At 36.6% G+C, this 14,860-nt stretch overlaps 1 protein-coding gene across 1 annotated transcript; it reads left to right on the forward strand.

The window, feature by feature from the left end:
- Positions 1-13,866: 13,866 nt before the first annotated feature.
- Positions 13,867-14,010, forward strand: LOC132500358 (short transmembrane mitochondrial protein 1-like). The gene has a single exon (XM_060115356.1). It carries the CDS (start codon positions 13,867-13,869, stop codon positions 14,008-14,010), a length of 144 nt encoding a protein of 47 aa, XP_059971339.1.
- Positions 14,011-14,860: the final 850 nt, after the last annotated feature.

The following is a 14,860-nucleotide window of genomic DNA, read 5'->3' on the forward strand; positions in this document are numbered from 1 at the left end:
GTTTTCTTAGACCAAAAACAGAAAATGACTTATAAATCTAGAAATAAATTCCAGAGGGGGAAAAATTCCTTATTTGTTTCTTCTGCTTACCAAGTATGTTTTAAGTTCCACTGGGTCAGTTTCTCCAATCTGATGATCCTCAAACACTGAAAATTAAAAGTATAAGTGATTAAGATCAGGGACAATGGCCATTTAGAGTAAAGTTGAGATCTTTCTTATTCACATGTGGTCTGCAGACCAGGTGGGAGTTTGGTAGAAATGCAAAACCTTGGCCCAGCCAGACTCAGAGTCAGAATCTTCATCTCCACAAGACCCCTGTGTGATTTATGTGCACATTAAATTGAGGGACTCACTGGTGTAGATTAAGTTTATTTCAAATGAAGTTACATAAAAACCATTTGCTTTCCTTCAGGTCATTAAATTCCACAGTAATGCATATGAATAACACGAGAAAGATGTTGCTGTTGCTATTTTTTTTTACTCTCTCTTCTACTAAAAAATATATATATATATTATATCTCTTTTTCTGGATATTTGTTTTTGTGAACTGGAAAAACAGAAAAGGAGGAATTCCCTTTAGGATGAAGGACACATACAAGATCTTCCAGGGCAAATACCAAGCTGGAATTATTGTTCTGTTAAAAATCCTTTCCTGTTGTTGTTTTTCAATTACAAGATAAAAGAAAATAGCCATCCCAGTTGATATTAACATTTTAATGTATGAAGGTTGAGTTAAGAGGAACTGGAAGTACCCAGTTAAGATTCTGCCATTAGGGCTTCCCTAGTGGCGTGGTGGTTGAGAGTCCACCTGCCGATGCAGGGGACACGGGTTCGTGCCCCGGTCCAGGAAGATCCCACATGCCACGGAGCGGCTGGGCCCGTGAGCCATGGCCGCTGAGCCTGCGCGTCCGGAGCTTGTGCTCCGCAACGGGCGAGGCCACAACAGTGAGAGGCCCGTGTACCGCAAAAAAAAAAAAAAAGATTCTGCCATTAGAGTTTACAGGTAACACAAAACTAAAAGTTTTAAAAATACTTAGAAATAAAGCTTTTCCTCATTTCCCTGTATAATCCATCAGCGAGTGCTGTCGGTTCATGCTCCTCTGTATATTTCCAGGTGTTCTCCATTTCCTCTGAAACGCTTTTCATCCAAAATCACCATCATCTCTCTCCTGGGCCAGAGCATTAACCACCAAACTGGTCCTCCTAACTGGTCTCCCTACATTCCCGCTTGCCTCTCTCCAATCCTTCTCAGATGGCAATCAGAGGGACCTTTGTAAACATAAATCAGACCATCACTGTCATGACTCAAGGCACTTCATGACACTGGCTCCTGCACGATGGCCCGATGGGCCCTATGTAGAAAGTCCCCTGTCTCTTTCACCACAGGGTATCTCCCTGCTCTTCCCAGGGTACAGCTCCCACCAGCCTCAAGCCCTTATTTCTGGCCCTTTTCTGCCTCTGGGTCTTTGTACCTGTAACTCTTACCTCACACCGACACATATATTCTGGCTTTTTTCACATTCTCATCCTTCAGCTCAAAGTTTCCCGCTGCAGATAGGCTTTCCTGGCTTGGCCACATTATTTGAATAGCACCTGGCCCCTTATTCCCCAGTCACTTTATCTCATCCCCCTTTCTTTTCCAGTATCCCATGATTCAACCTATAATAATCTTGCTCTTTGGGTCTCCTGTTTGTTTGTTTTATATATATATAAATTTATTTGTTTGTTTGTTTGTTTGTTTTTGGCTGTGTTGGGTCTTCGTTGTTGTGTGCGGGCTTTCTCTAGCTGTGGTGATCGGGGGTTACTCTTCTTTGTGGTGCATGGGCTTCTCACTGCAGTAGCTTCTCTTGTTGCGGAGCACAGGCTCTAGGTGCACGGGCTTCAGTAGTTGTGGCGCATGGGCTTAGTTGCTCTGCGGCATGTGGGATCTTCCCAGACGAGGGCTCGAACTGTGTCCCCTGCATTGGCAGGCACATTCTTAACCACTGTGCCATCAGGGAAGCCTGGGTCTCCTGTTAATTGCCTGTCTCCCCAACTGGACTTTGCGGTCTGTGAAAATAGAGACTGGTCTGTCTTTTTCACTGCTCTGTCCCTAGCACCTAGCACAATATCTTGCACAGAGAGGTGGCCATAAACATTCGATGAATGAAGCAATGAATGAAATGAAATGAATTAACATTACCAAGATATGGCTCTTAGATGGTTATTAAATATGTGTTGTAGTTAATAATTTCTTAGTAACTTTTTTCAAATAGAAAAAACTTAAAACATCCTAATGGACTATAAATCATTAATATCACCTTCATGTTTCTCATTAATATTATAATCTCTAGATATCATGGTCACTAAACTTAAGAGAATATATTTGTCAACCAAATCATTTAGCCCCAAATCACCTTTGATAGTGCCCACAGGTATTTCCCTAAGAATCACATCTAATGTCACACCTATGGTAGACACAGGTAGTTGTCTACACAATCTATTCTCCCTTCTCCCTTCCTAATAGAACCTCTATTGCTTTTGGAACAGAAATATGCCCAGATAGCATTTCTCAGCCTTCTTTGAGGTAAGATGAGTGCCATGAAACACATTTCTGGCCAGAGAGACAGAAACTTTAAATCTTTTTTTTTTTAATATTTTTTACTGGTTTATCTAGGATATTCTTTTTTTTTCTTTTTTTAAAAAGTTATTTGGTTGCACAAGGTCTTAGTTGTGACAGGCAGGCTCCTTGGTTGCAGCTCACGGGCTCCTTAGCTGTGGCATGCATGTGGGATCTAGTTCCCTGGTCAGGGATTGAACCCGGGCCCCATGCATTGGGAGCACAGAGTCTGAACCACTGCACCACCAGGGAAGTCCCCAGAAAGTTTAAATCTTTAGAGAACATTTTGCATTCTTCATAAGGACTCCACTAATTGCTATGGGATGCTTCCACCAATTTCCAGTCTGAGATTTGAACATGGTGGCTTGAGCTACAGCAGCCACCACCCAACCATGAGGAGAAGATGAGATAATCACAAAGACCTTACCCCTGACACCCTCGAGACATTGAACCAAAACCAGCAACTACTAGCCTTCAAATTTCTTGGTGAAAAACAAACCTGAGTTTGTTTAAGCCACTGTTTTACCAGGTTTTCTGTATTACTTTTTTTTGACATTTGAAATTATGCTGATTGGTTGGCATAGGTTTTTTTTAATTTTTATTTTTATTGAAGTATAGTTGATTAACAATGATGTGTTAGTTATAGGTGTACACTATTACTTTAAAACCTGCAGTGTCTCTACTGACTATATGATAAAATTCTAGACTTCTTCCTGTAGAACCCAGGGACTTTCACAGTCTAACCCAAGCCACCTTCTACCATCACTTCTCATTCCTCAGACATGCCTTAGCTGTAGCCCCTCAACAGCCTGCTGTCACCAATGCTTTCTACACATCAAATGACTCTGAACTTCTCCCCTTTTCCCACTACATCACACATCTCCAAACGTCTGTGTCTACTACTCCTCTTACTACCTCCTGCTGGAAACTCCAGTTCCAGCATCCTGCCCTCCATAAGCCTTCCATGTCTCTCTGAGTCAGTTTCCTTGCCCATTCTTCTCTGCCTCCCAATGTCATTACAGTACTTATGACATTGCATTGTAATTGGCCCATTATGCATCTGTTCCCTCTAGTCTGTGAGACATAGGCCTGGTATGTTAGTCATCTTAGAATCTTAAACAACTAACATTCCACTGGTTACCATAACCCCTAAAAATCATTCATCAAATAAATGAAAGAATGTCTCTCAGCTCATAGTTACTGTTGTTTTAAAATCATTATATCTCACTGTGTCTCTCCATGAATTATTCCTTTTTTTTGGAGCACCTACTATGTGCCAGACTCTATACTAAGCATTAGGGATAAAGCACTGAACAAAACAGACAAAATTTTATCCCTGTATAGATTTTCCTCTATTGAAAAAATTTATGGAAATGAAGTGAAAATCAATTAAAGGATATTACAATAAACCAAACCTGAGCAGTAATAAGTAATGAAGGCAGGGTTGGTAAGGCGACACACCAAGATGCCAGTGTAGTGCAAAAAGTATCATTCAGAAAATAAAAAATAATTCTAAGCCTACCTCATCAGAATGTGAAGAAGACAGTAAGCAATAATCTAATTTCCACTGTTTATGCTAGATACAGTTACTACTAAGGTATAAAAAAAGTAAAATGAAACAAATGTTTCTATGTATACATTCAGATATATGTGCAATAAGGCTTATTACATTATTGTTTACAATAGTCAAGCTTTGGAAACAATCTAAATATTCCTCAATAGGGGATTCATTAAATAAAATATGGTGATTTCATACTGTGGAATGTTATACAGCCATTAAAAGAATAAGAAAGTCTTACAGCTACTGATATAGAAAAATAACCTCTAAGATATGTTACTAAAAGATAAAGCAATCCACAGAATAACATAGATAACATTTATTTCTTAAAGGTATGTATATGTATGCGACGTATTTACTAAAGTTATAGAAATAGAACTGCAGAAAGAAGGAAGGAAGGAAGGAAGGAAGGCAGGAAAGAAGGAAGAAAAACTGACACAATGACAAAATGAAAAATCTCAATAGTACTTGTATCTGTAAAATAAATTAAATCTGTAATTTCTCTCCCAGGAAGAAAACTTTAGGCCCAGCTTACATCAGTGATTCCTTGAAACCTTTAGGGCAGAAATAACACCAATCTTACACAAAGTCTTCCAGAAAAAGGAAATAAGGAAATATTTCCAATCTCATTTTGTGAGGGCAGCAGGTTGATATCAAACTCTGACAAGAATTTTATAAGAAAGAAACACAACAAGAACAATCCAGTTTCTCCCATGAACACAGATATAAAAATCATACACAAAATATAAGCAAATCAAATCTAGTAGTATATGAAAAAGATAAAATACCACAACCAAGATTTATTTCCACTAGAAATGCATGGGTGATTTAATCTTAAAATCTTTTAATAAAATTCAACAAACTTAAATTCAACAAACTTAAAAATTCAACAAAAGAAAACAGAAAGCTCATATGGTCATCTCAAAAGATCCAGGAAAAAAATAATCATTTGATAAAACTCAACATTCATTCATCGTAGAAAAACTCTGTAACAAATTAGGAATGCAGAGGAACTTCCATAACCTGATAGCCACAATAACAAAACAAAACAGAAAAAGCCTACAGCAAACATCATAATTTATAAAGGAAGGAGCTGTCTTTAGTCAACTGGCACATACTAGGTACTTAAGAAGGAGCAGTTGAATGAATAAATCAGATTTAATTTATTTTATTCTAAAATAGAAACACTAAAATGTGCTTGTTACAAAATAAAATTATCTTAATAAGACAGTAACTGCTATTAGAAAATATTTCCAAATTATCTGTTAAAAATAAATAGAACATCTGGTAATGGCACCAGTTGCTGAGAGTTTACCATGATCCAGTCGCCTTACATTCATTACCTTATTTAATCCTTACAAAAGGATTAATAGTATCTGCTACAAGGCAAATACTATTAATATACACATTTTACAGATGAGGGAAATAAGGCTTAGAGTCACACAGGTTGCCTAACTCACATAGTTATTAAAGAGCAGAAGGATTTGTCCTCAAACAATCTGTCTCTCACAATACCTTTTTAACCACTATGTTACACTATCTTCAATTTTTAAACCACTTTTCACTACAGTATGTAATTTTTGAAAGCAAATAAGAAAAAAAGGGGGAAAAAAGCAATAAGCAGACTCCTACTTCCTAAAAGGAGATATGAGACATAATGAAAATGCTTGAAATGGCACATATTGGAGCCAAAATGGTGGTGGTTAATAAAACTGAGAAAGGGTGGATTGCTTTCCCATAGAAATTGTGGAAACACAGATACTATCCAACCTTAGAAATGTAAAATTGTTCATGTTTTTGATCTCTGGACCAAAGGAAAAACTACAAATTCCAATGTTTGGAACATTTAATGGAAGAGTTTTAAAGGAAACCATTATTATAATCATGGTACCCACCAGCATTATGAGAATCCAAGCTCTGTCAACATTTCTTTATAAATTCACTATTAGGACTTTCTAACTCATCCAGCATTATTCAGTTAGAGCTTAAAAATCTGAAATGTAAGATCTTAAATTGTGAGTGATATTATTCCAAGAATTATGCAGAGGAAAATGGATATCATGTGATACAGACACAATAGAAAAATGTTTGGCTTATGCAGGATTTTAACAAATACTGTTTTTTCCTTTGTTTTTCTTGCTTTGGAAGAAGGTTTAGGGGAGGAGGGTTGACCTGGGATGGAAGATTGTATTGTCAACTCAACCATGAGCAAAATTTTTAAAGTTTAGTATGTTATATACAGTTTGATAAACTCTTTAAAAACCTAGATATTGTCTCCACTTTCTGAATCTACACAAAGGCTTGGAATCTCATAAAGAGAGATTATTTTTAAGAACTCTGGCACTTTGCTTTTAGTCTAAACCATAAAACAAACAAACAAACAAAAAACCGAAAGAAGAGTCATTTCTAATCCTGTCCAGGACATTCCAGCTAAATGGAAGCAAGAAGACATAGAATAAAAGGAGTGATTCGGTCATGTCAGAACTTCAACAAATATTGAGTTAAAATCTTTTCTCAATAAAGGTTAAGGCTGAAGAGCTCTGATTCCTCTGAAAATGCTTCTCTTATCTCTAACCTCCATGTTCCTTGACATTATTATTTTTTTCATCTCCCTTCCTTGAGATGACTTGTCTTTAAAACTAAATCAAAGGTGAAAAAAGAAATGTAGCAAATTGTATCTCACAAAGGCAAATGAAATAAACTTTAATGACTTAATCTGGAATTATAGTACATGTCACCATTTATCATGTTTGAAAACCATGATGAATGTTTTGTAGGATCCCATTACATGGCTAAGTCAGAAGAGAATGAACGAAACAATGCAATCCATCTGATTCATTATGGCCAATCTCCTCCGTCACAAATATGCAAGAAACCAAGAAAACTCAGGCCTTCATTGACACTGAAAAATAACATAATGAATTTCCCAAGGCCACCCCATTTTCCTGGAATCACATAAATGTAACCTTATGTGGCTTCTTTTGCTAATCTATCCAATTCAATTTTTACCTCACTGGATCTTGAAAAAAATACAGTGTACATGAAGTTCTAACTTTAAACTCCCTCTGCCTCCTAGGATTACTAAAAATCAATTGGTTGATTGTTTAGTAGAAAGTAATTTAGATTTATTTTCTGGTAGGGCCTGGTGTTCCTTACCAAAAGAATTGTCTGACTATTTTACCTAATCTAGCATTTTTTGCTTCTGGACTTATTTTACATAGTAAATTTCTGCATCAAATGTTCACTTAATGTGTAAAGCCTTAAAATAATAGACCCTTTTTAAATAAACTCTCCAATAAGTAAGGAAAGTCTTGAAACTATGGAAAGTAATGCTATTTCTACTATTATGCTTTAAATCTTATGGTTCACACAATTTTCTTATGTACACGTTTTGGCTACAAGTACATCCTAATATTAAATAAAAATGGTTTTAAAGCAAACTGATTCATGTGTCAGCATAATCTAAATACAGAAAGTATAATCTTATAAGTAGAAATGCTGCTAAAATTCTGAAGTTAGAAGGTTTACTGTAAGTAAGAAGCCAAAAGTTCAGACACTCAACCAAAGTTGATCCAAACCTCTTGGGTTGGAAATATCACAAAAGTGAGCTTTTCCACAAAATGGCCTGTATTTCCTGTTTTTAGCTAAGCTGGAAGTGCAGTAGGAACAATACTTATTATGGCATGTCATTGTGTCTACTTTGGGTTTGAAAACACCAAGCAGAGACTATAAGCATGACGAATCAAAAGGAAAACACTGAGTGGAGAGTTGTTCTGGGCTAAGAAAGGGAGAATTAATGCAAACAGAATTTCCTAACTTGACCACCAGTTAACCATAGCTTGGGTGTCCAACGTACTATGAATCACGAGCAACTAGCTCCAAAATAACACAAGAACATCTTCGGCTAGATCATTACTGGAGTATATTGTTAATAAAACTTCCAGAAAAAAAAATTGGTAGACATAGGTATTCAAGGGTTAAAAAGGGGTAAAATTCCTTTTTACAAAATAATCTGGAAATGAGATAGTGCAAACGACTTGCTAGACAGACAGACACTTGCTAGACATTCACCACGCTCATTTAGAAATTTTAGGCAAAAATCACAGCTCTCATCAACAGGGTTGATAATAACTCTTCACAGGAAGAGTGTAGAATTGTTAGACAGAACACAGGCTGAATTTTCAAAAGCAAAGTCTCAAAAGTTTCATGGATTGTGAATACACAGGTATATTTTCCAAAAAGCCACTTAATGCTGTTGTCTCTAACATAATTTCTTACAGTCTTTAAACTAAAAATTCTTAGTTGATAAACCCAAACTACTAATATTCCACCATTTAGTTAACATATTTATTGAATCTGTGCAATATTGGTTATGCATACTCAGTTAAGAAAGAAAATTTGGGAACTGTTCCTTTTTTCTACTTGATTGCTCCATAATCAAGGGCATGCTGTGAAGTTGGACAAGTCACTTAGTGATGCAATATCTAAGGGTCCTCTTAGAAATATTACTTGCCCCCTAACAAATCAATCCTCAAAGATGAAAAAAAAAAAAAAATTAGTAATAATGAAAAACAGGAAAAGAAAACAAGTGTTTACGATTTGCAGTCAGGATGAGAGAGTCTTAATAGTATAGTATATTGACACTAACTATAAAGGAAGTTTGTGAGTCCTTGCAAAGAGAGTGAAAAGTAAGAAAACAATGAAATGAGACAGCAGAACTGAGACACAAACCCAAAACAATGAAGAAAATGGCAATAGGAACATACATATCGATAATTACCATAAATGTAAATGGATGAAATCCTCCAAACAAAAGACACAGACTGGCTGAATGGATACAAAAACAAGACCCATATATACACTGTCTACAAGAGACCCACTTCAGACCTAGGGACACACACAGGCTGAAAGTGAGGGGATGGAAAAAGATCTTCCATGCAAATGGAAATCAAATGAAAGGTGGAGTAGCACTTCTCATATCAGACAAAATAGACTTTAAAATAAAGACTATTACAAGAGAAAAAGGAGGACACTACATAAAGACCAAGGGATCAATCCAAGAAGAAGATATAACAATTGTAAATATTTATGCACCCAACATAGGAGCACCTCAACATAAGGCAAATGCTAACAGCCATAAAAGGGGAAATCGACAGTAACACAATAATAGTAGGGGACTTTAACACCCCACTTTCACCAAAGGACAGATCATCAAAAATGAAAATAAATAAAGAAACACAAGCTTTAAATGACACATTAAACAAAATGAACTTACTTGATATATATAGGACATCCCATCCAAAAACAAAAGAATACACTTTCTTCTCAAGTGCTCATGGAACATTCTCCAGGATAGATCATATCTTGGGTCACAAATCAAGCCTTGGTAAATTTAAAAACTTGAAATCATATCACGTATCTTTTCTGACCACAACGCTGAGACTAGATATAAATTACAGGAAAAAATCTGTAAAAACTACAAACACATGGAGGCTAAACAATATGTTACTAAATAACCAAGAGATCACGGAAGAAATCAAAGATAATATTTTAAAAATACCTAGAAAAAAATGACAATGAAAACAAGATGACACAAAACCTATGGGATGCAACAAAAGCAGTTCTAAGAGGGAAGTTTATAGCAATACAAACGAACCTCAAGAAACAAGAAACATCTCAAATAAACAACCTAAACTTACACCTAAAGCAATTAGAGAAAAAACAAAAAAAAAAAACCAAAGTTAGCAGAAGGAAAGAAATCATAAAGATCAGATCAGAAATAACTGAAAAAGAAATGAAAGAAACATTAGCAAAGATCAGTAAAACTAAGAGCTGGTTCTTTGAGAAGATAAACAAAATTGATAAATCATTAGCCAGATGCATCAAGAAAAAAAGGGAGAAGACTCAAATCAATAGAATTAGAAATGGAAAAGGAGAAGTAACAACTGACACTGGAGAAATACAAAGAATCATGAGAGATTACTACAAGCAACTCTATGCCAATAAAATGGACAACCTGGAAGAAATGGACAAATTCTTAGAAATGCACAACCTGCCGAGACTGAACCAGGAAGAAATAGAAAATATGAACAGACCAAGCACAAGCACTGAAATTGAAACTGTGATTAAAAATCTTCCAACAAACAAAAGCCCAGGACCAGATGGCTTCACAGGTGAATTCTATCAAACATTTAGAGAAGAGCTAACACCTATCCTTCTCAAACTCTTCCAAAATATAGCAGAGGGAAGAACACTCTCAAACTCATTCTAAGAGGCCACTATCACCCTGATACCAAAACCAGAAAAAGATATCACAAGAAAAGAAATCTACAGGCCAATATCAGTGATGAACATAGATGCAAAAATCCTCAACAAAATACTAGCAAACAGAATCCAACAGCACATTAAAAAGATCATATACCATGATCAAGTGGGGTTTATCCTAGGAGTGCAAGGATTCTTCAATATACACTAATCAATCAATGTGATGCACCATATTAACAAACTGAAGGAGAAAAACAATATGATCATCTCAATAGATGCAGAAAAAGCTTTGGACAAAATTCAACACCCAATTATGATAAAAACCCTCCAGAAAGTAGGCATAGATGGAACTTACCTAAACATAATAAAGGCCATATATGACAAACCCACAGCCAACATCATTCTCAAAGGTGAAAAACTGAAACCATTTCCACTAAGATCAGGAACAAGACAAGGTTGCCCACTCTCACCAAATTATTCAACATAATTTTGGAATTTTTAGCCACAGCAATCAGAGATTAAAAAGAAATAAAAGGAATCCAGATCAGAAAAGAAGAAGTAAAACTGTCACTGTTTGCAGATGACATGATACTATACATACAGAGTCCTAAAGGCTCTACCAGAAAACTACTAGAGCTAATCAATGAATTTGGTGAAGTAGCAGGATACAAAATTAATGCACAGAAATCTCTTGCATTCCTATACACAAATGATGAAAAATCTGAAAGTGAAATTAAGGAAACACTCCCATTTACCACTGCAACAAAAAGAATAAAATACCTAGGAATAAACCTACCTAGGGAGACAAAAGACCTGTATGCAGAAAACTATAAGACACTGATGAAAGAAATTAAAGATGATACAAACATTTGGAGAGATATACCATGTTCTTGGATTGGAAGAATCAACATTGTGAAAATGACTGTACTACCCAAAGCAATCTACAGATTCAATGCAATCCCTATCAAACTACCAATGGTATTTTTTACAGAACTAGAACAAAAAATTTCACAATTCGTATGGAAACACAAAAGACCCTGAATAGCAAAAGCAATCTTGAGAAAGAAAAACGGAGCTGGAGGAATCAGGCTCCCAGACTTCAGACTATACTGTAATTCTACAGTAATCAAGACAGCATGGTATTGGCACAAACACAGAAATATAGATCAATGGAACAAGATAGAAAGCCCAGAGATAAACCCATACACATATGGTTACCTTATTTTTGATAAAGGAGGCAAGAATTTACAATGGAGAAAAGACAGCATCTTCAATAAGTGGTGCTGGGAAAACTGGACAGCTACATGTAAAAGAATGAAATTAGAACACTCCCTAACACCATACACAAAAATAAACTCAAAATGGATTAAAGACCTAAATTTAAGGCCAGACACTATAAAACTCTTAGAGGAAAACTTAGGCAGAACACTCTATGACATAAATCACAGCAAGATCCTTTTGGACCCACCTCCTAAAGAAATGGAAATAGAAACAAAAATAAACAAACAGGACCTAGTGAAATTTAAAAGCTTTTTCCCAGCAAAGGAAACCATAAACATGACGAAAAGACAACCTTCAGAATGGGAGAAAATATTTGCAAATGAAGTAACTGACAAAGGATTAATCTCCAAAATATACTAGCAGCTCTTGCAGCTCAATATCAAAAAAGCAAACAACCCAATACAAAAATGGGCAGAAGACCTACATGGACTTTTCTCCAAAGAAGATATGCAGATTGCCAACAAACACCTGAAAGTAGGCTCAACATTACTAATCATTAGAGAAATGCAAATCAAAACTACAGTGAGGTATCACCTCACACCGGTCAGAATGGCCATCACCAAAAAATCTACAAATAATAAATGCTGGAGAGGGTATGGAGAAAAGGGAACCCTCTTGCCCTGTTGGTGGAAATGTAAATTGATACAGCCACTATGGAGAACAATATGGAGGGTGCTTAAAAAACTAAAAATAGAACTACCATACGACCAGCAATCCCACTACTGGACGTATACCCTGAGAAAACCATAATTCAAAGGAGTCATGTACCACAATGTTCACTGCAACTCTATTTACAATAGCCAGGACATGGAAGCAACCTCAGTATCCACTGACAGCTGAATGGATAAAGAAGTTGTGGCCCATATATACAATGGAATATTACTCAGCCATAAGAAGAAATGAAACCGATTCTTTTGTAGTGAGGTGGATGGACCTATAGTCTGTCATAAGGAGTGAAGTAAGTCAGAAAGAAAAACAAATACCATATGCTAACACATATATATGGAATCTAAAAAAACCAAAAATTTGTTCTGAAGAACCTAGGCGCAGGACAGGAGTAAAGATGCAGATGTAGAGAATGGACTTGAGACACGGGGAGGGGGAATGGTAAACTGGGATGAAGTGAGAGAGTAGCGTGGACATGTATACACTACCAAATGTAAAATAGATAGCTAGTGGGAAGCAGCTGCATAGCACAGGGAGATCAGCTCGGTGCTTTGTGATCACCTAGAGGAGCGGGATAGGGAGGGTGGGAGGGAGACGCAAGAGGGAGGAGATATGGGGATATATGTATATGTATAGCTGATTCATTTTGTTATACAGCACAAACTAACACACCATTGTAAAGCAATTATACTCCAATAAAGATGTTAAAAAAAAGAAAGAAAGAAAGAATGGGTCTCTTGTTTGGTGACAGTCAGGCTCCCTTCCAGGAGCCGTGCTGTTGGCGGGTCTGAAACAGGCCTGAGCTCCACTGTGAGGCCACATGTAATTGATGGTAAAGCCTAGAATAGCCTTGCTGGACTTGAATCTAGAAGACTATGTATATTTATTTATTAAACTTTGATTCCATGACAAAAAGACTGTGTTTGATTTCTTCAGAAGGACTTGCCTAGCTGAGGGAATCCTGACACAAAGGAAACTCAAACTACATAGAAGCAAAACAAACACATACAGTGTGGCTCTCCTAATTTATCAATTGCATGAAGATGAAACCCTGATAGTTAGTAATTTACTGGGGCAAAGACCATGTCTCATTCATTTTTTATTTCCCAGCATCTAATCATAGTGTCTGGCATATGGTAGGCATTCTGTAAACATTCAGTGAACTGAACTGGACTGTGTTGTTTCACATCCCCACTGCTGGTCTCCTTTCATCCGGGTAAAAACTGTACTTGACCTTGGCTCAGCCTTGACTTCCTCAGAAAGATCCTCCCTGACCTCCCCAACTTGATCCTTTCCCCCTAGTATTTACAGTTATATTGTTATGCACTCTCCTTCAAAGCACCTATCACAACTATAATTTTATATTTATTTACAAGGATCTTTGAGATAAACAATAGAGACCATAAACAATAAAGGCAAAGGAGGCATCATGCCAGGCGAGGCAGCCTCGGACGGCCCACGGAGCTGCAGCTGCTCTTTGAGACCTCCTTGCCGACACATGCTCCAGTTCCTGCTTGGATTTACTCTTGGCAACGTGGTGGGAATGTATCTGGCTCAGAGCTATGACATACCAAACCTGGCTAAACAACTTGAAGAAATTAAAAAGGACGTGGACACCAAGAAGAAACCCCCTAATTCATGAGGCCAACTCCAGCACTGCCTCCTGGATAAACTGATTCTACTGTTCTTGAGGTCTTCCTTTATGATCTGAACCAAAACCTTTTGTTTTCATCTCCAGCCTCAGCAATTTTCTTCTTTGTTTGACCTTGTATTGCCTTACAGCACAAATGGGGCCACAAGTTAAGAACAACCCTTATTTTTCAAACATCCTCACTTCTTCCCTTCCTCCTTCCAGCCACTTGGGAGGTCCTGAGAATGGAATTATGGTGCTAGATTAGTAAACATGACCTTAAATTAGTAGTCTCTCCCTTATTCTTTGGGATTTCTACTACCATTTTCAAAAGAAAAATTGATGAGTTTTGTAGAGCTGATGAGATATAAATAATGCTGATTTCACAGTCTAGCAATTATATGGGGTGTTTAAACCTTTGGTACTAAATTATGTTGTTTCAAAGTAGTAATGAAAATCTAGAAGCCAGTTTCTGGTGAATTATCCACTAATTTTATGTTGTTGTCAGGAAGCTCCATAGTTGCTAATTTAACCAATAAATCAATTTGCTATTCATTAACCAAGGAACTCTGTTCTGAGAACCCTATCAGGAACTGGAGAATTTAAAACTATTTAAAGTAATGGCCTTTGTCCTCAGTAGAATTCATAGTCTAGTATGCATATTTTTTCTTAATGATGCATTTGATCTGGCTCTATTCTCTCATAAGAATCATACTTATTTCATGGGATTACAGGCGCATTTGACACTACATGGTAGATAAATGAGAAGTTGTCTATAAAGGAAATTTCATGCCTTTTTACATTAAAAAAATGTATTTACATTATAACTTATAGTGATTCTCATAAGAAGACTTTTTGTGTT

Source organism: Mesoplodon densirostris, chromosome 12 (assembly GCF_025265405.1).
Source record: "Mesoplodon densirostris isolate mMesDen1 chromosome 12, mMesDen1 primary haplotype, whole genome shotgun sequence".
Lineage (NCBI taxonomy): Eukaryota > Metazoa > Chordata > Mammalia > Artiodactyla > Ziphiidae > Mesoplodon > Mesoplodon densirostris.